Here is a 26,848-nt window from a genome sequence, read left to right as displayed (position 1 = left end):
CATTCCCCATGCACAGAATCTATAGCAACAGTACTTCATAGCACATCATCCTGTTTGTCCAGATTAAAGCAGTAGTTCATGTAAGTAAGCTCCTCTGCCATACTTACAACTCTCCTCAGCAGGAGATTTTCCTTAAATGTCTTCTTTTCTGCTTATGAGAGTTATTAATTTCCCCTTATATTGCTGAACAGCCACTACAGTGTTTCCATCCATTCTGATAGTTGTTCCCCTGTATTTTATTGCTTGCTTTCATGAGTATCATCTTGTAACAAAGCAAGGCTTAGTCATGGTTAGTGACTGGCTTTAAGAAACATTACAAACTCTATTTTCTTCTGATGTTCTGCGCAGTGTTATTTAACTTTCCACATAGTTTTTGTTTTGCTGCCACTACATATACCTGCAGTTTCCAGTAGGATAAAACCTCAGCCAAAAGTTTAAGCCAGTGCAGAAGCTGCAGTGTTCAGGGTTCGTTCATTTTTTCCTGTCTTTTATTGGCTGTCTTCATCTTATGTCTCTGCATTGCTTTATTACCAAAGGCTGCTACTGGGCCTTATTGAAGTCACAGGATAATAGAACCAGGGCAGTAAAAACCACAGGAAGAAATGTCACAGTAAGAAGCAGTTCCCTCTCAGGGGATGCAGCCCCAGCTGCTGACAGTGCCAGTGTCTGAATTTCTCTGGGTGACTGGGTTCGTTGTCATTATCTCTAATGAGTATACAACGAAGAGCAATAAAAAAAAAAAAAGAGGAATAGATTTCCTCCACATTCCTATGTCTTATTTTATCAATGGCTTCATTACAGCCTCATTATACTGAGAAGCTATCACACATCCGATCTAGGACTTTTACATTATAGGAAGAAAAAAAAAAAAGCATTAAATTTGAAGACTAAATCTACATTCTTTTTGATTTACTATCAGCTATTGTATGGGTGCCAAGGACAGCTTTTAAAATAATACATCTAGTGAATGACCTGGTTTTCACTGCTTTGATTTTTGCCCATCTTGGAACTCCCAGATATTTTTTTCATCTTCAGGCTGCTGGCACAAAAATAACCATTTGGAGATGAAGTATTGGCAGAAATATTGGCTGAAGACTTTTACCTTTTCAAGGTCAGGTTTACTTCCTGCTCCAGTGAAGATTATTTCAGATACGGATGGAAGTATTCCTGCCTGTTCAAGAAGATGTTGGACCACTAGAGGCTGACTTTATAAAATCCTCATGAGTGAGCACAGGGCCTTCTCCCATCTGTGGAACCGCACTGAGCCTTTGTTGCAGAACAAAGGATTTCTGTTTGGTGCAGTGAGGTGGAGACTGATGTCTCCTTCATGATTGTTCAGGTTTTGCACAAAGGGTCTATTCTCACGAATGGCTGGAGCAAGCAGAAAAGGAAGGGTCAAAAATCATCCCTGCAGCATGTTTCTGCTCAGGCACTGCAGTCACGATAGGAAACAGCAAGTGCTGCAGAAAACTTAAGGCAGAAGAAAAATGACTAAATTATGAAATTGAAAATACTACCCGAGTATTTTCAGTGGCAGCTGGGGGAGAAGTATCTGTGGCATTGTGCTAAATGCTATCAGAGAGTTGATTATCACGCAGCTGCTGGACCTATCTTTATTTCCAAAGAATGGCATGCTCCATCACTCTGAATTGCAAAGAAAGTTGGGGAAGGCAGGGAGAGACTTAAATCTGCAGAAACCAATTATGTCAGAAGATATGAAGTCATAGTTTTCCTGCAGGCAGGCTCTGGATTCTTTTGCTCCCCCTGCTGCTTGACAAATTTTATGACAACTGTTTTCAGCTTTATAGCACCCTTCACAGAACAGAAAGTTCACAGAAATCTGTACTGACTTGCAAGTGCCTGAGGGATAATATCTGTAAGAGAACGTCCTGGTAATTCATGTCAGTACTATTATGATAAACAGTTTTCAAATGCGACTGTGCCCTGACATTTTTACTACACGCAGATCTGGGGCTTTTTGCTTCGCAGGATCACAGGATTAGTCAGGTTGGAAGGTCCTCTAGAGTTCATCTGGCCCAGCCTCTGGCTTGGAGCAGAGTCAGATGTGAGGTGAGGTGAGAGCAGGTTTTCTGTGGAACTTCACCAAGTCTTGTCTTGAAAACTTTACACAAGAAAAGGACTGACTTTTAGTCCGTTTCCAAGTTACAAGAGCAGATCACAGTGCTAAACCTAAACAGCACACAGTGGAAAACCTAAATACTTCTCTTTGGGCTGACCAGACATTCCTCACCTTTTCTAGATTTCCTCGAAGCTTTTCTAAAATTCCTCAAAGTTGCTGAAATGGGGGTGGCTGGGTGGAAACTGCTTTCTGACATGATACACGAAAAAGATAGGAGAGGATTCTGTAAGTCCCTTCCAGTATGGGCCAGCATTTGGTATGCAGCAAGCTCCCAGAACAATATGACGATGCTGCCCTTTGCTCTCACACCATGCAACAGAAATTCCCACACAGTTTCCAGATAACTTTGGCAGTTAATAGTAGTTTGTTTTTAAATAAAAAAGAACAGAAAAATCTTAATCTCAAATGGCAAAAAGTTGTTTCTGTTGATTAATTTCATCTTATACTTGCATTTGATTTCCTATGAACAAGGAATAGTATGTCTGTGATAAGGCATTTTGTTGTTGTTTGGTCGGCAGTAAAACATGAAAACCTTTGTTTTTTCAATTGGTGTGTGGTTAGGCCTCCTTCCTCTGCAGGAGCCCTGTTGAACATTTTTCATGTTGTTTGGCTACCTGAGAGATTGCATAGTGGAATGAATGCTTCAGGAGGTATTGGGAAATTGTTTTTGCATTGAATAAAGCTATGCAACAGAATACACATTCCAAATGTAGTCTGAAAAGAAGCGTGACTAATTAATAGTAACTATTTCCATAGTTTCAGTACTAGCAGTTAACAATACACAACTTTGTATTTTTATAATGGAGAATAAAAGTAAGTGCTATTTTCTTTAACGTTAAGATGCTTGAGTAAGTTTAAGAAAAATCCTGGTACACAGTGATTTAGAAGACTCAATTTTCAAGGTCCTTCAATGAAGGTATGTATAAAATGGTCACAGAAACTCAGCAAAAATCAGGTGCAGTTTCCCTCCATCCCCAACATCTTGCAAAATATGAGGTTTACTCCTCTTTTGTCACGCTGATGCAAGTTAGAAGACATTCTTTCACCTTGCAAAGGTATCTACAAGAACAGCTCATCCTGGTTTATAAGCCTTGAAAGGAGACAGTTCTGCTTATGTGGGAATGACAGAGATCTCGGAGATGACTGGCAGTTCAGGAGATCAGACTGTGTAGAATACAGGATAAGTTTATTTCATACAATTCATTTATTGCACATTTTTAAATTGCACATTTTTAAAAGGCAAAAACCATGCAATGTTCTTCTGTATCAGTAGAAATGATTAACTTAACTGTCTCAAATATCTGAGGGGTAAATCAAAGCTGATATATGTAATGAAACCCTCACTAAGCATCAAATGCCATAAAAGGGCAGAGACATGCCATGAACAAGGCATTGGGTAAATTAGTTAAGATGCAGACTAATACACACACAAAACAATGGTTCAAGGGTGAAGACCTTTCTTGGACAGCCACACTTCTGAAAACATATTAAGTTCAAAAAGTGATAGGAAACATCTGTGCAGTTGTTTTGCAGTGGAAAATTATGAACTGCATTTCAACACAGAAGGTCCTTTTCCAGGTTCACTGTTCCACCCACTTGGTTAAATTCCCATGGTTAAATCTGTTATACCAGTCTGGAATGAGACAAGGTTACATCTAATGCATTCTTAAAAACATTCATTTTAGATTTCATAGCCTCTTCCTCAGGAACAGTCATGTCTTTGTCGTCAGTGTTTTTCTTACTGGAGGTTGCACTGAAGTCTGAGAGCTCTATACCATTGTTCATAGCTCACCAGGATACTCTTTAATCCTTATATTTATCAGTGAATGTCCCAAGAGATGCAGGGTTTTCAATAAATGCCTAAAAGCAAATCAATCCGGCACCCTGCAGATTATTCTACACACGACAATAGCCTTTGTTAGCATAATGTGTTCTGTAGTGGGTCTCTGAAGTCTAGCAATCCCTGTCAACAACCAGAATAAATGGAAATAGCTTCCAGAAGCTTTAGGGCCTTTGAAGAGACCAAATGGTGATAGTTCTGGAAAACCAGAGAACTCACGTGTGCAGCATCTGACATAAAGTTTCATGAACAGTCTTTTACAAGCCTTTGTGAAAGTCAGATGCACACAGTACACTTAATAAGAGATTAAGGAAAAGTTTGAGCACTACCAGTTGGATGCCTTCCCAGCTGCAATAACAGTTTGGTGTGTTCTGTCAGGCTTGTTGACAACAGTTTTCAAAGCATCTTCTTTCAGCGTGCCTGGACATTGAATTTGCTAGATGAGAAAAACAAGGTTTGGCATGAAAGTAAGCACAGGTACTTACTGAGAACATCTCAGTCACAAGTGAAGGGTTTGAGGTGACGTATTTTTAATGCACGATTGGTTTGCAAAAGACAAACACTAACATTAGATATTTTGTATGCACAGAATAGTGCTGCATGGGATAATGGTGCATGACTGCTATTGACAATGCTTCTACAAATGCCTTACCTAAGTGGGGAATGCCCAAATCTGTAGCTGCCAGCAGCTCAGACCATGCACTGGGGAAAGGGCATCTCTTACTCTGCCATTTTTCTTCTCTTTGTGCCCTTTCCTTAGGCATACCCAAGCAATACTGAGCAGGGCGACAGCACTAATCTAGTTGGAGCTTTGATCTGATCCAATACAGCTGTATTGGTTCTCACACAGCTGTAAGTTGACATATTTAATAATGTCTTTCAAATTTTACTACACCAGATCAGTTAAAGACACATTACCTAATTGCAGAACCCTTCAAATCACTTCAGGTGATTAAAACATCTTCAGAAGTACTCAGGCTAGTGTTCGTACAGAGATAACACCGTAATAAATACTATCTTATTTATTCAGACCTCCATATTCTCTGTAGTATTTCACTCTTCTGCCTCTATCTTCTTTTCCTGTGTTTTTGAAGTGATCACTTCTCAGCCGAAGTGCCGTTTGACAAATGACAAAAGGCTTTAATATCATCCTGCACTCATACTATATGAGAGAAAAATCAAGTTAGCTGAATTGCTAGAATTCTGCAAGAGAAATCCTTACTTTCAAAGCATTAAAATGCTCAACTGCAGAATTCTTAAGTACAATATTCTTTGCTGTTTGCAGGCATTGTAATCAACTGCAATCACAGCCTGAAGCTGCAGAGTGTAAGCATGCACGCATGGTGCTAGTCAGTGCTGAAGCTTTTACTGTATTGTCTTCAGCTCTTGATTAGATTAAATGAAGCTATAACTGTAACCCTACCCAAGCCTATTTACTCTATTTTTAACATTGCAGGCATATTCAGAGAGACATAGGGGAGAGAATGGGCAGAAGAAGGTAAACGATCTTTTACCTACAAAAAAGACAGGGGACATAGCGGGTGTAAATCTGTTCTCTAAGATCTTTTCTGGTCTGAGCCCCAAGGTGTTACCACTGCTTCCTCCAGTAGGTCCCATCTCCAAGTCAGTGTGCCACACTTTTTCGCTGGACTGCTTGCACTGCTTTGGATCTGTCTTCTCTGCTCTCCTTTCCAATTACTATTCACTCTCTACTAACATAATCACAACTCTTAGCATCAGAAAAAGCTGAGACTCGTCTCTTTTCTGTATACCTCAACCATAGCCAAGATAGCTTTCCTGCTTCATGTGTTTAACATTACTGTTTTCCTAAAGCAGGGCTTGGGGTTTTTTTGCACTATATTTTGAATTTATCCTTGGTGTAATCAAGAAACTTCTTAAACTGAAAGTAATCTAGAAATAAAACTACAGAGAGCTTGCATAATGCAAAGCATTCATTTATTTTTGTGCAGCTTTGTACCCTGTTAGCAATGAGAAAGTCATTGGTATGTAAAATGACGCAGAGGAATCTCTTAGCAAAATGAATGTTCAACCAACGTTACAAAACCAAAAAGGTGCCAAGTCAGAAATAGAAGGCCCTTCTACTACCTCATGGCCCAAAACTGCTTATCCTTAAGCTTAGCAATCACTGTGATCTTTATCCATCAGCTACTGTATAAGAAGTGCTCTTTAAAGCCATTTATCAGCACTGACTGCTGATTGGAGGTGGGTCTGTAGTTTGCAACAGCTGAGGAGGGATGCCTGCGTGCCAGCTGGGTAGAAGTTATCCCTAATTTGCAAGCTGGCCTTTCTCTTGTCTGAGTTGGCTGAAGATTGAGTCTGTTTCTATCAAGGCTAGAAATAAACTTTAACTTCAAAGAGAACATGGCTGAGAATAATTCTCTTAGTTGCTTTTTTATATGGAGTCTTTCAGTGGTAGTAACTATACTGCTCAGTAGGATGCTAATTGTATTGGGCAGTACCAGCAACATAAAGGTTGTTGTTTTCAGAAAACAGTAAGCTATAATTGAAGCGTGGACATGTTTGCATCTTACGTTATTCACTGGACTTTGAAGATAGATTTGAGGAAATACTCTCAATATGGTTGCTTTACAGTTAGCATGTATAAATCACTGCAGTCTGCCTTGTCTATGATACTGAAAGAATTTGCCCTGTCACTTTACAGTAACTTTTTAATAACCGGTTTCTCAGCCACACAACCTTCTCTGCTCTGGATTGTCCCCTCTGCTTCAGTTGTGTCCTATACAAGTAGCTTAGCAAGGGCAGAAATGCTGGCTAAACCAGAAAAACATATGATGCAAGTTTGCCTTCCACTCTTACCTTCTTCCATGTATTATTCTGGCACTGAGGGACGTGGTTTAGTGGGCATGGGTGATGGGTTGATGGTTGGACTAGATGATCTTAGTGGTCTTTTCCAATATTAATGATTCTATGAAATGCACTGCAAAATGGATTCAAAGTAATGGAGTAGAAGGTTCAATTGTTGGGGAAAAAAACTGTTTCCTACACTCAGAAATAGGGAAGAAAACTAGTTACTATTCCTCTGGCAGCAATACAAAAGGTTTTGCCACTGCTCAGGCTGACAGAATGTGAGACCTCCCACAGATCGCTTAGTGACAGACCTTTAGAAACTTCTATGTGCTGGATACATGTAGGCTCAATAGAAAGGACGATCTCTGGCACACAAGCAAAGAGCAGGAGTGAAATCTCAGCTGCTCTGGAGGCAGTAGAACTTCAAAGTCTGGCTTAGAAGCCATCTGAATGTGTATGGATGTGACACCTGGATAATAAGAGAGACAGCTACTATGATGTTAACTTATAGGTTAAAAAAATAAAAGCATGCTTTGAGAATCATGGAGAGCCATCAAATTTAACAGTGAATGTGCATATTTTACATGGCACACTGGTGTTTATGCTTCCAAGTTCTGCCCTCTTCGGTCAGCTTGCTTCCTTCTGGGAGAATAGCAGGAAGAAATCACTTTTTTTAATTGCAAAAACACTTATACTTGAAAGGAGCTCTGGTGTACCTTCTTACAGAACAAAGTCCTGCAGAGGCTGTTGGTACCACTCCTTGGGGAGTGCCTTGAACCAAAGCTGGAACCACCAGCTGCAAAGAGGCCCCTCAGTCCAGACTAAAGCACTGCCCCACTACTGACCAGAAGGTTAAATGGCATGTACTGCTGCTGTACCATTTGTTGTGGGCTTTTTATGGAAAGTTTCCTTTCATGTATAGTCTAAACAGCAATTCCTTAAATGGCATGACCCAGTAGATTTGTGGCCTGAAAGCACCATGTCTGCAGGGCTATGGCTGCTGAAGATCTTTACTTTACTGTCACAGGTATTGCATTCTAACAGCTCTATGAACAGCAATGTGTTTAGTCATCTGATCTTAGATCAAGTCTCTGGTTCTTGTTTATTTTGCTAAAACACTTGATAATCTGTTTTAGGGAGATGGATGTCTTAAACAGAGCAAGCACTGTAAATATCAAAGCTTCTTACTGTGTTTGTATGAATTAGACTATTCAAGTACATCCATTTGCAAGCACCATAAAAAAAAGTCCTTACATGTGTGTCAGCCTTCCTATGTGAGGAACCTGAAGACCAGGAATTGTTTTTAAAGTTAACATGCTTCTCATGTACATGTGCATAGTCTGTGTTTTTGAATGCAAGCTGAGTACAAATACACTATACCTTAGAGTCTTTCTGCATTTAAATTATTGAAAACTTCTTTAAATTGTGAAAATATTGCTTTGAATACACTTCTTAAAGCAAATCATTATCTTTAGGAGCTTTGCTTCTGATTGTTTATTTTCCAATGATTCTGATTAATTTAAGAGAGATGAGAATCTGTCTTCCACTTTCTTGAGAACAGTAAGGTTGCCCATAACTTCTGTAGGGTTCGTCATCATCAGCTGTTGTTGAAGACACATTGGTAATGGTCCAGGTGGCTCTCTGAAGAGCCTTTTAAAAAGCCTACCTCCAATATCTTCCTGGTTACGGTCAGATTGAACCATAACATTCCAATTGTTGGAAACCAAGCGCAGGAAACCAGTATTGTTAGGCTTGCACATGTATTATTTTTTCTATGACTGCTTCATAACCTGTTGAGTCAGAACTGTTGCTTAGCACTTAGGTTTTGTATTCTTTCATTGGTCTGTGTCCAAAGAGGCAGAAACCTCCAAGAATATTCAAAGAAAATGATTAAAGTTAATAATAAAATATGTTTGTCTTAGTGATGATGAAACCTTAATCCTTGCATGCTACAGATCTGTCAATGCTGTAGAAAGGCAAATTATTTTGTTTTCTTTTGTTTTTTTACTTTGTATGCATCTTCTTCCTTCATTTAATACCAAAAATGCCCAATGTTTTTGACCAGGAGATCCTATCTTTTATTGTGATTTGCTTCTGAAATATAAACATTTCTTAATTTTGTTCTTCTGTCTTTCCTTTCCAGCTCTGTTTTGTGATGTTTTGGACACCAAATGTGTCAGAGAAGATTTTAGTTGACATAATTGGAGTAGACTTTGCTTTTGCAGAGCTATGTGTTGTTCCTTTGCGCATCTTCTCCTTTTTCCCAGTTCCAGGTAAAAACAAGAAAACAAAAACTCAGCTTTGAGCTGTGTCCATAGATTCAGACTTGGCTGTACATGTAAGAATGGTTAAATGCCTAGCATGATAACACTGTTTTTATCAGAGTCAGTGTAGACCAAGGCTGTTTACATCAGTAGTCAAGATGCAAGGGTTGCAGTAAGAGCTGGGTGTCATTAGGCAGACTGCTGGCTGTCCAAAGCAAGACTGTTGTAGTTCAATGAGAACACACACAACTAGCATAAGTGATACATATATCCATGTATTGTTCTTCTACCAGGGCTGCAGTTACTTCAGTGTAGCATCTAGGAATAACTGCACCGTGACACTGCCTCCAGTAGTCTCCCTTTCAGCAGCCAGTCTGAATGACACTTTCAGATATCATCACATCATAAAAAACAGGATATTAGTTAATGTCTGTATTTCAGGAGAGAAGCTTAACAGCACTGCTCAAAATGTTTCCTCTCAAAAAATTTCTAACTTCTGTAAACAAATGCTATGTGATGTAGTGTAGCATATATCAGAACGGAGTATTTAATAAAATTACTGTAAGAGAACAGCTCCCGTGAAGGATTGTTGACTTTCCTAAATATATATCTTATCCTATCCTAAATATATATATATACTAAGTATATAAATAATATATAATATAATATATAATATAAATAAAATAATATAATATAATGTATATATTATATATATATATTAATTTATATATTTATATATATAATATAAAAATAATATATAATATAAATAATACTAAATAAAGTCATGTTGTTTAAGCAATTCTCACATTAAAGCTACTTCATTTCTAGTAGAGTTTCCCAGTGTGCAGAGCTACCAGAAAGAAGTTTCACCATGTGTTTTTCTGAACAGTGCTCTCTGCATGACAGAATCTTCATATGAAATGACTGATGTTCACTGCTTTTACCTCCTTTTCCCCTTGCCTTCCTCTGTTCATAAATAGTGACAGTCAGAGCACACCTGACTGGTTGGCTGATGACTCTAAAGAAGACATTTGTGCTGGCACCCAGCTCAGTGCTGCGGATTATCGTCCTCATCACTAGTCTCATTGTTCTGCCTTACTTGGGGTAAGTTTCTCTGCTCTTCCCAGAGATGATGGAATTGATTTATCTTCTGTCCTGTCTCCTGAGTTTGCTTAATCCAGAATGTTTTCCCCAAACACTAACTGTAATATAAACTCTAAATGGTTGCAATATCTAGGGAAAAAAAAAAAAAAAAAAAAAAAAAATTTACAGATTTACAAGTGTGACTTTGCTGTAGGCAATCAAGATACTGATGACCATTTTGAAAAAAATGCACAAATGCCAGAGAGGCAAAAACATGTCCTATGTGGAATTTATTTCCATCATGTTAAATGCATTGTTAAGAAAGATATTGAAATATTCTGTTTATAAAGTTAAAGAATCTATTCTACTTCACATGTCTTTAGATTCTGCATTCAGATTTTCTTAGTTGGGAATTGGGTTCAGAATGTGTTTTTTTACTGAACACTGAAGTAAGTTAAAAAACAAAAAAGTTCTTTAAAATACCAGTTATTCTCTTTGCTAGTGCCTTTCTTTGAAGGAAATAGTTCTAAAAACTGATTGGTTCTACATGCCAGTGGAAATGTAATTATGCATTATGCACTGTCACACAACCATGACTGATTTTTTGTCTGCTACCCACAGAGTTCATGGAGCCACCTTGGGAGTAGGATCCCTTCTAGCAGGGTTTGTGGGAGAATCCACTATGGTTGCAATAGCGGCCTGTTACGTCTATCGAAAACAGGTAAGAAGTAGGCTCTGCAGGATCTGGTGAAAGCAGATCTTAATTCAGACTTGGGCCTTGATCTCTGTCGTGATTAGTCTCTTATGTTTTTCCTGACCACAAGAGTAAGACCTATAGACTTTGAGGTGGCTATTGTTGGCCTGAGGTTTCACAATGTACATCTATCTGTTTTTGACTTACCTTTTGATTGTTTGTTGTTACAGTAGTAGCTTAAATAGTGCTTCTAGCCAGGGACATGGTACTTCTTTTTTTTGCAGGCAGTAATAGTAATTGCTGTGCCGAGCTAATTTATTCCCTTACCAGAATTGGCATGTAACTGACACCATCATCTCCACAGCCACTGTGACAGTGGCAGAGCCAACTAGTAGCTGTATGGATCAACTTGTTTTCACCTAAAGTGTTCAGTACTTGAGATCTGCAAATCAAGACTTGTGTAGACACCTCTGAAATACTGAAATTCTGATATGCCTAAACTCAGCTGAATCAGTAATACCTATGGGAGTATTTTTGTCAGCATTACAAGTGTTTTCAGTAAAGACCAGTCAGCCTGCTGAGAAATGGATAATAAGGAACAGATGCTTCAATTTGTTTTTAGTGGGGCTGAATACTTCTTAGCTTTACTAATCCAGGACATCCTGGATGAATCATAGGACTCTTGAATGCCCTCCCGCTCCTGCTGTCCAAAAATACTCAAATATTACTAGGCTTTGGTGGGGTGGGGGCTCACAGTCAATCAGCAATACCAAGAAAAGACAGAATGCTTACATCTTAAAAATTATTAAAGTTTGACATTTGAGAAATTCAGATTTCTCCCTAGAGCAACTTATCTTCATAAATATGTTATTTGCTTTTTTTTTTTTTTTTTTAAATAATAAAATGTCCATGATGTAAAAGATTCCAGATGCTTTCTTCCCTCCGGTCACAGTGACGCCCATCTTGGATGTCTGTTAGCATAAGAAATGCATTATTGCATTTATGTTAGAAAGGTGAAAGCTGAGTCCCAAAAGTTTATGAAAATCTTCTAAATTATGACAACTTGCTAGAGGCAAGCCGTGAATATGACACAAATATTGCAGCTCTTTTTTACATACCCTAACAAATGTATTATTTCTACCTTGCTTCTCCCAGTACCCAAAGTTTGTAGGGCTGAGTTCACAAACAACATATTTGCATATTTATGAGTGGTTGTTTTAATCCAGAAAAAGAAGCGGAATGAGAATGAAACATCTGCAGAAGGTGAAGACTCTGCCATGACCGACATACCCCACACGGAGGAAATGACAGACATCGTAGAAATGAGAGAAGAGAATGAATAAGAAATGGGATGCAATTGTTCTCTACAGGGACGATTGGAGTGACACTTCAGCATCTTGTCGTCTCTCATACTTTTTTGTTTGTTTGTTTTTATTTTTGTAATAAAGAGGCCTTGATTTAAAAGGTTTCAAATAAATTCTCTAGCATACTGAGTATGCTCACACTGATGAGGGACCTAAAAAGAGGTCTTTGCTTTTTCTTTTTCAATTGAATTTGTTTTCTCACTCCATGCAAACATAAAAGATACAATTGCATCACTGTAGAGTCTTCCTTACTTATGCATCCATCTTCTCTGGACAATCTGCATTTGTCAACCAAAGCCCTGCTGTGTGCGTGTGCCTGTGTGCACACACACGAGTGCCACTGGCTCAGTGCTACTGCCATAATCCTACTCCCTCCCCTCTTTCCTTTTCCTTCCTTTTCTGTATGAGAAATGTTAAGGAAAAGAAGTTTGGAATACAGAGCTTTATTTTACTTGCTTGAAAATGACTTTGCTACATAAACTAATATACTATGGTGAACTATATCTTTTTGTTTGGCCTCATCACTAGAGCTTATACTGCACAGGGTACAATACAGGGAGGAACGTGTAAGTCTCCATATGGGGAAAAACAGGTTCCTCTCTCCTGTTAAAAGTGTGTGGATGTGTATATACACACACAGAGACATACATGTATATATATTTATATATATATGCATACAATAAATAAAATACAGGACAAGAACTCTGTTTAGTTTTCATTCCATCTGATAGACAGAAATCTTTTGAAAAATGTAAGCATTTAATTCAGAATCTATTCGAGTAGCTAAGCATCACCTCACATAGTTTTCTTTAGGAAAAATAAAAAACATGCACTTTCCTCTTGTGAAGAGGGTGATAGCAACTGATATAATTTGACTGTATTTGAATAAAAAAAATAAAAATTGACAAGCTTTACCAAAGTTCTTGTCCACTGATTTAACCTTGATTTGCTCTACTTCTATTTCTGGTGTCTATATATTGAAAGAAAAAATATAGGTAATTTGTGCAGGATACCATGCTGTGTCACATTACTACACATAGCTCCATGAAATTCTTAATTTGGTGATGTACACATGCTCACACACAGATGTATATATATATAAGTATATATATATATATACATATATGTATGTTTTGCTATGATATATTTACCTATGCAGTAGATCAGAATCAGTATGGTGAAGCTCAAGTACTGGTAATCCTCCAAGTCCTCAATTAGGGACCATGATCACTTGTTAGCTCCTAACAGTGTCATGGAAGTGGAAAGCTGCTCAAACCAGCAAGTTGCACTTTGCAAACAAGGCAGGCACTGTGCAGTTTAATTGAGCCTTAAACAGTAGAGCGTGGGGTTGGATGGTCGGTCCTTGTCAAGTGGAAATGAAGCCTATGTAAGAGGTTACTGAACCAGAGATGGTTTTGGGTGCCACTGATGATGGCTGCGGGAGCAGCTTCTATTGCTGTGCTGTTCTGTGTTCGGCTGCGGGGCAGCGTTCCTGTGTCCAGTTTGTAGTAACTTGGGTTCTTTCATTTGTAGCTGTGCCAGATTCTGATTCTGGATACAGTTATCCTACATGGTATATCTGCAAACCAGTTAATTTAAACTTTGTTTAGTAAAAATATATTTTTGTAAGTTGTGGAAATTATTATTTAATTGTGGACAACTTCAGTTTCTAGATTATTTGCCAGGTAGTCCCAGCACTCAGAAAGTTGACCAGAATTAGCCATTACTTCAAAATGTTATATCAATATATGTGTGTATATACATACACATGTGTATAAATATATATATTGTATATTATGTACTTTTATTTTAAGCGACAATGCATTTTTTATTTTTCCAAGTTCAGCTAAAAATGGCTCTAAAACATTACCGAGTTGACTAGTAACCAGGTGTAGCTAGAATGAAAGGCATTGTATCAATGAATTTTATTTTAGACATTTGTACAAATTTGTTATATGTACAGATGCAGGAAGAGAAGACTTAGAAGTGATTTTGTTCAACGACAGACTTGAAAAATCAGTTTGTGGTTGCTTAGTGGTGGCAGTAAAGGATAAGATTAAACCTAGTAGCCACGCGTTTTCAGTGCCACCACAAGGTTGTTCTCATTGTTTACTATAGGAGATTTTTTAAAAAGACAAAAAGAAATGTCCTCAGACAAATGAACTTTGTGCAGCATGGAGACTGTACACATATGCATTCACGAATACTCTCAAACAGTCATATGTATGTAACATGTATATAGACTGTTACGGATCACAGCGGCCAGTTAAAGACTTCTCTGTTCCTGTAGTTTTGATTCTTCCTGTGCATTTGTATCCAAATCCACAACACGCAGTTTTTCAGGAACTGTGGGGATAAAACACTAAATTATTTGTGTGTAGTATTTCTTTTGATACTTGAATGAAATTCAAATAGCAGTATTTTTGAGGAATTTTGAGCATGGCAGATGTAGGGTTCAAGATAATCACTGCACCAAAAAGTAAGAATTTGGAAACAGATTAGTTGAAGCACTGAGTCTTTTGTTTTAGATAGAAAACTGAACAATCATCAAAGAGTAAATTATTGGTCATATAGAGTGAAACTAATGGTATTGTAAAAGTCAAAATTTCAGTTCTTCTGTGGGAAGTTATATTCCTTTGTTTCAGAAGAAAAAAAAAAAAAGAGCACAGGAGTGGCTGGAGGCAAATACTCACAAGGTTTTGTAAGGACTCATGCATAACACTGATACCCATTTCCTGTGCGTTGTGTATTTTTTACACTGCTGGGTTTACCTAATCTGCTGATGTATCTGCAACACGTAACTCCATATGGGAGCTTGGTGTCCCAGCAGATGCTCTCTCACATTAGCATGCTCAACCTGATGGCAGGTCCACAAGGAGCTCCACGTGCCACAGCAGCAGCCAGAACTCCATCTGGTGACATCTTCAAGGGCTTCAGTGACAATCTGAGCCCCATTTGATGGTGTGTCCAACTGGGCTGCCTTTGGACCAAGGGCGTGTGCCGCCACGTCCAGCTCGACCGAATCCCTCTGAATGGGTGCAATCATTACCCACCCAAGTGTCTCTGCTGAGCAGGCCCTCGTGAACATGTTGGCTTCTTCCCGCACAAAGGGATCTTGAATTTTGATGAATGCTGTCTCCTTTGTGGTGTTGCTCATGACATCTCTATCTGTGCGATACATTTTGAAGTAATAGAAATCTGTTAGTTGTCTCTTTTGAGAGGGAGAGACAGAGCACCATCATCTCACTGAGTTCATGGAAGTTTCAGCCTTCCGATACTTTCTTGAGAATAACTGAATGATATCAATGAAGTTGCAATAAAAAGAGGAAAAAAGTTGATCTGCCTCCTATATCTTACGTTTTAGACCATGAAGGAACATACCACACAGCAGGAAGTCGAAGGGACACTGGTAGATTCTGGATTAATGTTCCTAGGCTTTTAATACGTTTAAGGTTGTGTTAATTGTCTGAGTTTTCCTTTCACAGACCCAACAGGAGTTGGAAAACACCTATTTTTTATCTTCCCCACATGCTTACCAGGCCATGGCCCTGGTGAGGCAGGCTCTGCGTGTCCCATCCCTCTTACACAGTCACGCGGTCGAGAGTGAGAGTTATGCTGGGCAAGAGGATGGGTGAGTAACAGAGAAGTCTTTTGTTTCCTACTCATTTTGCTGCTAAATATTTCCTTTGAATGGGAGAGATTTATATCTGGCTCTCGGTCGGGTTGTACCGAACTGCTGCAGACAGATAGACAGTGGCTGGAGATGGAGGGTGAGCTGCTGAATGCAGTGTATTCAGGGCAGGCCACAGCGCACAGACAAGCCTTTTGAGGGAGAGAGTTCTTTTTTTGTGGGCTGGCGCCTCGTGCTTAAAGGGAAGGGTGAAAGGACGCCTCGGGTGCTTGGGGAGGCCACGAGGCGTAGGCAGCGTGGGATGGCGTGCGAGCAGGAGGGCAGCGACACGCCGTGGCCTCTCACTGTGGTGTGGGCACGGGGTGATCAGTGGGACAGTGGCTGGGGATACCTGAGTGTTGGTCCTGTAGCCATTGGTGTGTCTGAAAGCCATGCATAAATAGATGAATATATATATGTAAGGGTATGTATATACGAGTGTGTATGTAACAATTTTATGCATACATTTTTACTACTGGCTGTACGTAGTTTGCTGGAGCAAAGTATAAATAAGATCTTAAAGAGGGAATAGGTTGTGTGAAGAATTGCAGTTTAAAGCTACATAAACAAATAATTAGAACGACCTTTCGTCAGACGTGATACCAGTAAGAAAAAGTGGGATTTAGATCTGTAAGCTGGAGAGAAGTGAGGAACGTGGAAAAGCTTATGGATGTGGCATAGCCAGCCTAAAGACAGCATCATGGGGTGGAAGTCAGTTAACAGAGAGCAGAAATGGCTCTGCCGTTCTGTTAACTGCGCTGGAGTGGAACTGAAGGGTGAGAAGTGATGTGTAAATGAGACACAGCTTTGAGTATTTGGGTTTCTGAGGAGTCATCAGAGAGACGAGCATGAAAACATCTCAGAAAGGTATTCAAGCAGAAATGAACCGATATGTGGGCTCTGTGGTGTGCAAAGAGGAGACTTTACATCGCCTGCTGATTCTAACTGGCAGTAACTGGGCAAATGACACGAGCTTTAGTTGAACAAAGTTAAACAGAGTAACAAAGGGTGAATTACAGAGCTTTGATATCAAACTGGCATTTCCCAAGTACCAAGTTAGCCATATGCATGTGCAGACCGCCATGTTTGCAGGCCGCGGCGAGGGCCCACTGAAGGGCTGCATGTTCCCCAGGCAGCGCCAGCACCATGGGCACTTCTTGGCTTCACAGCAGCGTGCAGCATGCCTTGTTGTTGACTGCTGATGCACAGCGTGAAGTGAGGCACCTACATCAGATCAGCCGTGAGCTCAGGTGCAGTGAGCGGCAGAGCAGGGGGATGAAGCGGAGTGCTTAGGGAGTCGTGGCTCACGAGTGATTTTGGGGCAGCTTGTGTGGATTTGCTTTGGAAAGCAGTGCACAGTCATTGCCAGATTCCTCCTTGGCATTGTATGATTACTAGATATTATCACTCCTCATCAGACATTTCTTTATTTTCTTCTGAAGTCTCTTGCTAGGTTTATTTTGTCTGCTGGCATTTTGAGAAAGAAAATGTAGTCTTCATGCTGAATGTCAAGTAATGTAGTCTTTAAAAAGTAGCTTAAAACAAAACTTTTTTTGATGAACTGCTTTTTGCTTTTCATTTTTAAGCTGAAAAGGAGTCAAGAAATAGAAGGAACTGGGGGATGTTCTTTATTTAAAATCAAGAATTCAAAGAATTGATTCAAATTCACTACTTCACTCAAGCCATTTTTTTTTTACCTTCTGGTGATTTCTGAGCACCAGGCCCAACTCTTCCAGGGCCCTGCAGCCCTGCAGCAGTGCACTGTTTGAAGCACTGGGAAGCACAGGACTTTGTGTAGATGACAACTAAAATATAGCCTGAAGAGTTGGAGAGGCTGATTGATAGCAAGAATCTGTTAAGTTTAAAATTCAGTTGGACTTGTGCAACCTCATTGATGTCTAAACTGGCCCTGCTTTGGGATTACATAGATAAATACCTGCCATCTCCATCTGACCTAAATTGTTCTCTGCAACCTAGGATAGTCCTGTCATCTTAAGACTGTTTGGGCTTTTTTTAGGGTTTCAGGGCTGAGAGATGGTGCCTGCTAGGGCTCAACAATGCAGATATTTAAGCCAAAATCTGAGCTTCACAGATTCTTTTGCAGATGACAAAACTTTCATATTTCAGGGTCAGCTGTAAGCACCCTCCCACCCTGTGGGAGCCCTACAATGAGGGCAAAGCAAAAATCAGCTATTGTATATGCAGACAAAATATGTGAGAACTGCACTGCACTTTTACAGTTAACTCTCTAAGTACAAAAGCCTGCAACCAGCAAGAAACTCCCTCTTTTCATGTGCATCATTCATCACTATAAAAAAAAAGCTATCCTTTCTGATAACTGTAATCAACATAATGCAAAGTAATACTTAATTTATGTAATAAAACAGCTTGGCCTGTCTACAAATGAGAGCATATAAATACCCTCTTAGGAAAGGATGTATTTTAAAATTGAAGTGACAGCTATATCCTTAATTCCACCAAAACACAAACAAAAAAATTGGAAAAAAAAAAGCATCAGCTTTGAATGAATATCCTGCCTGGGTGGAAAGCAGAGTGTGAGTACACATGCAGAAAGCAGCAGAGCCTGAACTAGTGTGCTCAGCTTTGTAGTTTGCTCTAAGACAGCACGAATGCAACTCTGGCTTTGCGTCCTGTTACAGTAAACACAGTGTCCTTCCTAAGCTGTAATGAAACAATTAGGAGGCTACAGGCCATAAGGTTACTTATATCAACCGATTTTATCTACAAACCTTGCAAATGCTACAACGTTGCAAAAGCAAAACCTGTAAAAAAAATGAAGGTTCGTATGCATTTTTATAGAGGATGTCAACAAGCTTTTTAAAATTAATCACTCTTTCAGTAATGCAGTTCAAAGTGCACTTTGCTTACCTTGTTTTTAATAAAAATCTACCCATAAAACACCATACATTATTACAAAGCAAATGCACAAGATGCAGAACCTGTCTTTTTGTCAATGGGACAGAAGCTCCCACCACCACCATAAAGGCAGTTGAGCTCGGGTGGAGTCACTCATTCAGAACACTGGCCCCCACTACTACTGCAACTTTAGATCTGCTTTTGTTGCTTCTGCCTCCATTTTCTTCAAGCCAAGCACCCAGGGCACTGTTTGGTTGGGTACTCCAGCATGGCCATGGGTCCCCAGGGCTTGCCTGCCAAGTGGGAGGTGACTTGAAACACAGAGTCTCTTTAGGACAAAACCTGATGGTTTGTCATTCCACCAATATGAGCAAGCTGGGGGCAGCAATCTTCCCTAGAGCTGGCTCTTCTGAGAGAGGGAAAATAGACTTTGCCTTTTATTGATGGACTTGTGGCTGGGACTGCAGTCACCGTCAGGTCCTCTGATGCTGCATTTGGTGTTTCTTTATGCTGTGACACTGGCAGAGAATCTTAATACTACAAGCTTCAGAAATCCCAACTGGGGACCAGGAGTCTGTTCTTCTTGGTGGCATAGATGAAATGTGTTTAATGGTGCAACTCCCTCATTTGTCATCTTTAACGAGAGGTTCACTCACCTATGAAGGTTACCAGGCAGCACTGCTGACATCAGATAAACCTGAACTTTGCAGTGCTAGAAATACAAAAAACACCAAACTTTGTCACGCTTTTTGCAGTGGAGAAAGAAGGAAGCTTCACGCGTCCCACTCTCTCCATCTTCACATAGTTGAGCAATGGCCAGCCACAAGGTAGTTCTAGAAGGAACTCTAAGGCTGAGCAAAACCCAAAGGAAAAAGCAGCAGATGAGAACTGTTTTGTCTCCGCAGCAGGGATCATCATGGAGGAGGGCTAAATTGCATAGAAATGCCCTCCAGAAATTATTGGGTTTGGAGCAGAGGTTCAGGATGGCTTTGACCACACTGTACATCATCTGTAAAGTAGTAACAACAAGGATAGCAGGTTCTCCAATCTCCAAAAGGTGTTCTAAGGGTAGAATTCACTGATGCTGGTGAAAAATGCTTGGATACTGCAGGGAACAGCACCACAGAAATGCCTATAAATACTGAACTCATATTTGCATGTTCTAATTGTGCCTTTGGGTTCTCTAAAATTGACTTGTTTTTAGTTTAGTGGAAATACTTTTAAAAAATGAGAGTGGGGAATAGTGTCTTGAAGCAGCATCCTAAGAAAGGGCAGCACAGCATCTGAAGGCTTTCCTGGGAAGGAGCAGGAGGATGTTTGAAGGCCTCTGTCCAGAGAGCATTCTGCAGGACAAGGACTTGTTCTGTTCTCAGTAGGCTTGTAAGTAATAGCTGGGCACCTTTAGGGAATGCTGTGTTTGCACTGGTGTTAAGGTTACCTTTCCATAAGGAAAAAGCTGATTTTTTGTTCATTTCTGTTATTTTAGAACAAATGGTTATTTCACCTCAGAGGTATCACTTTGCTTTTCATTTGTTTCAGAGTATCTTTCACTATCAGATTCAGATTCTTTCAGTGTCTTTCAGGATAAAGCTATCTTTATGCAAAGCAGTATGCCTAATAGCAATCCTTGACTATTTAAACAAGTCAATTTTCCAAGGACTGTAGGTGTCAAGTCAGAGCCCTATTTGGAACTACAGTACAGGGATCCTAGATTTTAAAAGAAATGTTACCTCATGCATCATTTTCTGCCATACTTTTGTAGAATTCCAATTGATTTCTCTCGAAAGAAGTGTCGTTTTCTTGAAGTTGTACACCTAAAGCTACCCGTTAGTTTTTTAATGAATGTTTTGCTTTGCTTTGAACATGTGGGTTTTCTGTAACCTCTAAAGAAACCAATGAAGGTAAAACTTTGTACATTTTTTCAATGACTGCTGAGGTCGAAAGTATAAAAGTACATGTTGCATTAAAAATTGAGTGTTGTTTATGTATTTAACAGAGATGTATGTTTTTGCATTGTTAAAAAGAATGATCTATGCTTTCTTTTAGGAGGGGGGGAGATCTGTGCTCCAATATTGTCCAACAGCTTTCATATTCTAATTACTTTAAGTAAAGTTCTAACAAGTTTGCATATGATTCTGATTGCTTCCGTGTTATTAATTCTTGCAATCTGACATGGTCTAAAGCACTCTTCTCATGTGGAATAATCGGAATATGCCTCCTGGTGAGAAATTAATCCAACACTCAAATTGTTTTTGAATTATGAGCATGATGCTGCCAACTGTAAGATCTTGACTTGTGTTGTGGTTTAACCTGGCAGCAGCTCAGCACCACACAGCCATTTGCTCACTGCCCCTCCCAGAGGGTTTGGGGAAGAGAGTCAGGGGAAAAAACAACCATGTAGAACTCATGGGTTGAGCTGAGAACGATTTACTAAAACTGAAAATGAAGGGAAAAAAAATAATAATAGTAATGATAATTATATATATGTATATATAAATACATACACCCAAAACAAGGTATGCACAGCGCAATTGCTCGCCACCTGACGATCAGTGCCCAGCCAGATCCCACACAGCAGCTGCTCCCCTGGCCAACTCCCCGCCATTTTTCAAGCTTTTTTACATCACACCATTTGGTATGGGACATCTCTCTCGCCAGTTTGGGTCAGCTGTCCCGGTTCTGTCCCCTTACAGCTCCTCGTGCTCCCCCAGCCCCTCTCACTGGCAGGACAGCATGAGGAGCTGAAAACCAAAATGTCCTGGACTCTGTACAGCACTGCTCAGCAACAGCTAAATCATCAGTGTGTTATCAACATTGTTTTTCTCCTAATGCCAAAACATAACATCATACCAGACACTATAAAGAAAATAAAGTCTCTCCCAGCTGAAACTAGGACAACTTGAAGCTAATGAAATCCAAAGGTATCCATAAAATGATGCAGGACAGGCACTTTTTATTTCCGTGAAGCCTTCATAAGTTGCTAGCTATGTTCAGAGTACTTCTTCCACACTAACCCTAAAATTTTCATTATTCCTGTTAAAAAAGATACTTATTACTTAAAGTAGAGCATTCTTCTCATCATGAATAAACTCAAAAGTCATGAGAAGATCCTTCATCCACCCATCTGGCAAGCCCCCAAAGGCACTCTCAGAAAGCTGTGAAAACATTCCTTCACCAAAAATGTTCAGTGTTTGAACAATATTTCGGTCCCTTGGGCACTCCAGAGCAACCAAATCTGCACCACCCACTGCAGCAAGGAGGCCAAAGGTGGGATCGCAGTCTGAGTAGCCTCCTGATGTGACAGCAGATGCTGTATTTAAGGCTTAACAAAGGTCTGTGGGGTGTTGCTCACACCTGTGGCCAGCTTCATGGTCTCTGCTGTCTCTGTTGTCCTCTTATTGAGGCCAGATCAGATGTCGCTTTCTATTTTCAGCTTTAGGCTGGGCAGCAGCTCTCCTTACGGTTTGTTCTGTTCTATGGAGTCATTGGGAGCAGCCACCATGTTTTGCCCAGAGAGCCCTCGGAGACTCCTGCATTGGCTGGGGACGCTGTGGCTGCCACTGCTCTTCAGCCACTGACAGCTGTCCCTGTCCCTGAAGCAGGATCTGCTCATTCCTGGTCACCTCATAGCTGGCTCCTGCCCAAGGCCAAGAATGCAGAACATGGCCATAAATATAATTAGGCCCTTTAAATCAGCAAGAGATAACTCCCTGAAGCACTCATTAGCTGTTGGCACCCAGCACAGCCTCCCCATGGCCGCTTGCAGAGGGCACGGCCTGACCTTGCCCAGCTATCCCTGTGGAGATCACTGGCCTGGCAGGAGGCTGTGCTAGAAAAAATCCGCGTCGTTAAACAGGTGGGCTGGGATAGGGCACGGAAAAAGAGGTTGCTTTTGCACTCTGTGCAGCAGTAGAACACAGGTATTGGAGCCTTTTCTATTGACCTCGTCTCTACAGTGAACTCGTGGGTTTGGGGTTTCTGGTTTAACCTGGGTTGATGTTCCTTCCCCTCAACAGGGAGAAGGAAGGTAGCGCATTCTCAGTTTCCTCAGGCAGGGACTCAGCAGCCCCAGGCATATGGCCACAGCCGCAAGCCCTGAGGAGGCCTGCTGCATTCTCTGCTCAGCGCAGGGCTGGTGGGCAGCACCCACTGCTGGAGGGCTGGAGCCCAGCTGCAAAACCAGTCCTGGGATCACTGCTGCATGGTGGGTTTCAGCAGAAAGTGAAGAAACAGGCAGTCACATGCAGCAAGTCTGACTTTTTTTCAGACAATATAAGCTTTATTTCTCTCTCCCTAAGCAAGAAGTCAGGCTGTAAGCATGTGAGAAGTAAAAAATAGAATAGAGGGCAAATAACACTATTGATTCACCTTTGCTTGCAGTCTTGGAAGTCTCCTCTCCTTTCAGCAGAGCCTCCTCACTGCCTGCAGAGAGGTTGTTCCTCATTGCATTCTGACTGCTCCTTCACTGGTAATAAGGACAACTTGCCATTCCCTCAGTGAACTGAATCCGGGTTTAATCCAGGTTATTTCCTCAGAAGGCACAAAGAGACCTCAGACAAGGGTCCTCAAGCACGGGTCCAGAATTGCAGGCAGGCACAATACCAACACAGAACATTCTCCACCTGCTTGCTGTATCCTTTTACAACCAAAGCAGACGACGCTATGCCACACCCAATTACCACCATCATTCACACATCATCCATGCAGTGTTTCTTTAGAGAGCCTGGTGTTTCTGTGGCAAGGCACTGATGACAAGATAGTCCCTTCCACACAAGAGAGCTGCCTTCACAACAGCACTCTTAGCTCTTATATCATGGTTCCTCACAAGAAATCTTGCACCATTCTTTCCTTTGAATTTCCCATGAGCACAGACCTCTGTTGCTATTTTCCATCTTCCTGCAAAGGCAGACAGGTTGGCTGGGATAAAGCATGTATGGGATGGGATGGTGGTGACTGAGGGATTTAGGAATACCTGGACACTTCATTTGGCTGCCTGACCATCTGACTGATTTAAGAAGTTGTCAAAGCTTTCCTTTAAAGAGTCCTAAGCATTGCTCCAAGTTCACCAGCCCTTTCTTTCTAAAATAATGTTTCCCATTACCTACTACTTTTTGGAAAAGAATGGGTGTTTCGGTTAGTTTAAAAAGGTGTTGTTGTTTTGTTTTTTTTGGTTGTTGTTGTTTTGTTGTGGTGTTTTTTTTGTTTTGTTTTGTTTTGTTTTTTTTGTGGTGGTGGTAATTTTTTTTTTTATTATTTATTTCAGCATGATTTGATGAGACAAAAGCCTTAGTGAGGGTGAGGGGAGTGAATCAAGCAAACATAATGGAAGCACCTGACAGATTAAAAGCACCAAGCCAGCACCTCCTGCGGCAGTATATGAGGGTATGCAGGAGGCCAAGTGTTGCTGCTCCACTTGGGTGTTCTCTGGGCTGGGGAGAAGACCAGAACCTGAGACACAAAGCAAGAAACAATCTGACTACAGCCTGCCATTGTGCAAGTGCTACCCGATGCAAGGGAAATTAACTGTCAGATGCCTAAAGTGTTTTCTTGCCCTCGATGTTTTAATGATTCCCTTTCCCCTTTCTTTCCAGTTCTACTACCTAAGTAAATCAACAACAGTCCCAGAGGAGAGCCCTTATTAGTTCTGCCCCCCTCTCCTCTCCAACAGTATAAATACAGAAGACAGGCTCAGGTGGGAGAACAGAAGCTGCAATTAAGTCCTGCCTACTGACTTGCTGAAAGGACCACACTCTTCCAAGATGCAAGTCTTCCCTTGTTGTTCATTACACCCAGACACAGAAAACTAACTTTGCCAGCTGGAGGCAGAAAAGGTTACAAAGTGGACACGCCACTGAAGTGTCAGGGAGCAGGCTGTCACCCAAGTGGATACTCTCAGCTCTGCACAACTGCCCCAGAACCAAACACCCAGATCTGCTGCAGAAAAGCAAAACCCAGAATGTTGTTCAATATTAAAAAAAAAAAAAAAAAAAAAAAAAAAAAAAAAAGTCTTAAGTCATCCTTAAGTCTCAAGAAGTGTTTTACAGTTAACACATTCCTTTTAGCTAGAAGTATGTATATATATATATATATATATATTTAATTTCTGTAATTTAGGAACAGTGTAGGCAGTCATAAATAATTTTCATTTTTCTTTTCTTTTTCTAAGCACACCTCAATCTTTATAAAATATCTATGGCTGAAGTCAGACGGCATGTGGAGAATGACAGTGGATTACAGAGAACTAAATAAGATCACACTGCCCATTCATGTAGTGTATCCAATATTGCTTCCCTGATGGACACATTGAGTAGGGAGATACAAACCTACCACCGTGTCCTAGACTTGGCAAATGTATTGTTCAGCATTCCCATTCATGAAGAATTGCAGGGTCAGTTTGCATTTACACGAGGAGGCAGGCAGTGGACCTTTCAGTTTCCAGGCGTATGTACATTCACCAACACATTGTCATAGCTTAGTGGCGCGTGACCTAGCAGACCAGAATAATCTTAATAACATCAAACTGTACCATTATATTGATAATTTCATGTTGACATCTGACTCACTGGGGGCATTAGGAAAGGCAGTAGACTCACTAACTCGTTTACAAGAGAAAGGGTGGACTATAAATTCAAAAAAGGTGCAAGGACCAGGCTTTCCTGTGAAATCCCTGGGTAGTTTGGTTGGGAAAGACCAAAGTACTACACAGTGCAATAATAGACAAGGTTCAGGAGTTCCCGGTCCCTACGATGCACACCAAGGCAGCAGCAAGAATTTTGGGGTATACTGGGATACTGACGTTCCTTTATACCTCACTTAGTGCAGCTGCTAGGGCCTTTGTATTGACTCACAAAGAAAGGCCAAACGGGCCTCCCTGCTTAGAATCCAAATAGTGGGACTGAAGTGGTGTGGCCTACTTGCACCTTGGGGGACATTATTGGAGGTTGGAGATCAATAGTCCCCCTGGTAATAGCTACATGGCCTGCAGACGTCATGGTCAACACTCCGGTTTTCATTGCTGAGGGGACCTTAATCATGTCCCTATGGCAAATTAGGACTTCAGATATCGAACCAAAGGGTCTGGTGCAGAAGGCCAGGACCATTTTTGTATTCAGCAATAAGGTCAGCAAAAATAAAATATGGACTGCACAGCCCTAAATGTGGGTAGAAATTATTAGATTTACACATTCTAAAAGTGATTTGATCTGTTGTTGAACAATCTGAGAGTCCAACCTCACTATTTCTCCACCTACATCATTCTTGAACCTTGTTTAGCCTCATCTTTGCGTTAGGAAAGTAAACTACCCCCAAAACAATCACAGAATGGTTTGAGTTGGAAGGAACCTTAAAGCCCACTGTAGTGGAAAAATGCTAAGTCATGGCCCGAAACGGTGGTTGAGCACCTGGTGGGAAGGTAGGGTCAACCCAGGGGAGCTCAGCTGCATGCAATGCACCTGAGTGAACGGGTAGAGCCAGAATCCACTCCTTCCCAGACCTCATTTAGGGGTTGGTAGTAGAGGCAGGGGTATCTTGCTAGAGATCTCTGTGTACTTGAGGTCTTTTGAAGGTAAGCAGCATTTTTTTTTTTTCTTTTTTTTTTTTTTCTTCCCCCCCCCTCCTTTCCCCCTCCCCCTCCTTTGTTTTTGTATCCACAGCTGTCTGTGTTTGGGCTTGTCCTCATTTGCTGCAGGCAAAGACTTTGCCCCCCTGCTACTATCACTCTAGTTTTCATCACTATGCAGCATTTCACCCACCCAGCTTCAACTCCCTGCAGGGCTGCTACCCACTGGATCAGGCTGCCTAGGGCATCATCCAACACGCCTTGAACTGTCTTAAATTTGTGGCAAATAACTGTCTTCATTTTGAGACACTGGCTAAATATAGTTCTGCAAGTGGAGAAAAAAATGCAGCTGTGTTTTCTATCTTGATACAGGAATTTGAAAATAAGTAACAAGATTACTGATTTTGTGTGTGTGTGTGTAATTGTAACTCCCTCTTCATGGTTGAGTTTTTGTTGTTTTTGTTCTGGTTGTTGGTGGGTTTCTTGGTTTTTGGTTGTCGTTTGTTTTGGTTTTTTGCACCCCATCATC

General features: G+C 40.7%; 1 protein-coding gene across 1 annotated transcript in view; it reads left to right on the top strand.

Annotated features, from left to right (window-relative positions):
• ANKH (ANKH inorganic pyrophosphate transport regulator) overlaps positions 1–12,193 on the top strand; it is a gene marked incomplete at its 3' end in the record, with an annotated part of 88,075 nt that extends 75,882 nt beyond the window's left edge. Inside the window, exons 9-12 of the mRNA XM_079533506.1 lie at positions 8,953–9,082; positions 10,054–10,177; positions 10,778–10,877; positions 12,077–12,193. Coding sequence (XP_079389632.1) covers positions 8,953–9,082; positions 10,054–10,177; positions 10,778–10,877; positions 12,077–12,193 — 471 coding nt within the window. The remainder of the gene's footprint in view (positions 1–8,952; positions 9,083–10,053; positions 10,178–10,777; positions 10,878–12,076) is intronic.
• Between the last annotated feature and the right edge of the window lie 14,655 nt (positions 12,194–26,848).

The sequence above is a fragment of the Tetrao urogallus genome, assembly GCF_951394365.1.
Source record: "Tetrao urogallus genome assembly, chromosome: 3".
Lineage (NCBI taxonomy): Eukaryota > Metazoa > Chordata > Aves > Galliformes > Phasianidae > Tetrao > Tetrao urogallus.
The sequence above is the reverse complement of the archived record's forward strand: the minus strand, read 5'-3'. Positions and strand labels throughout refer to the sequence as shown.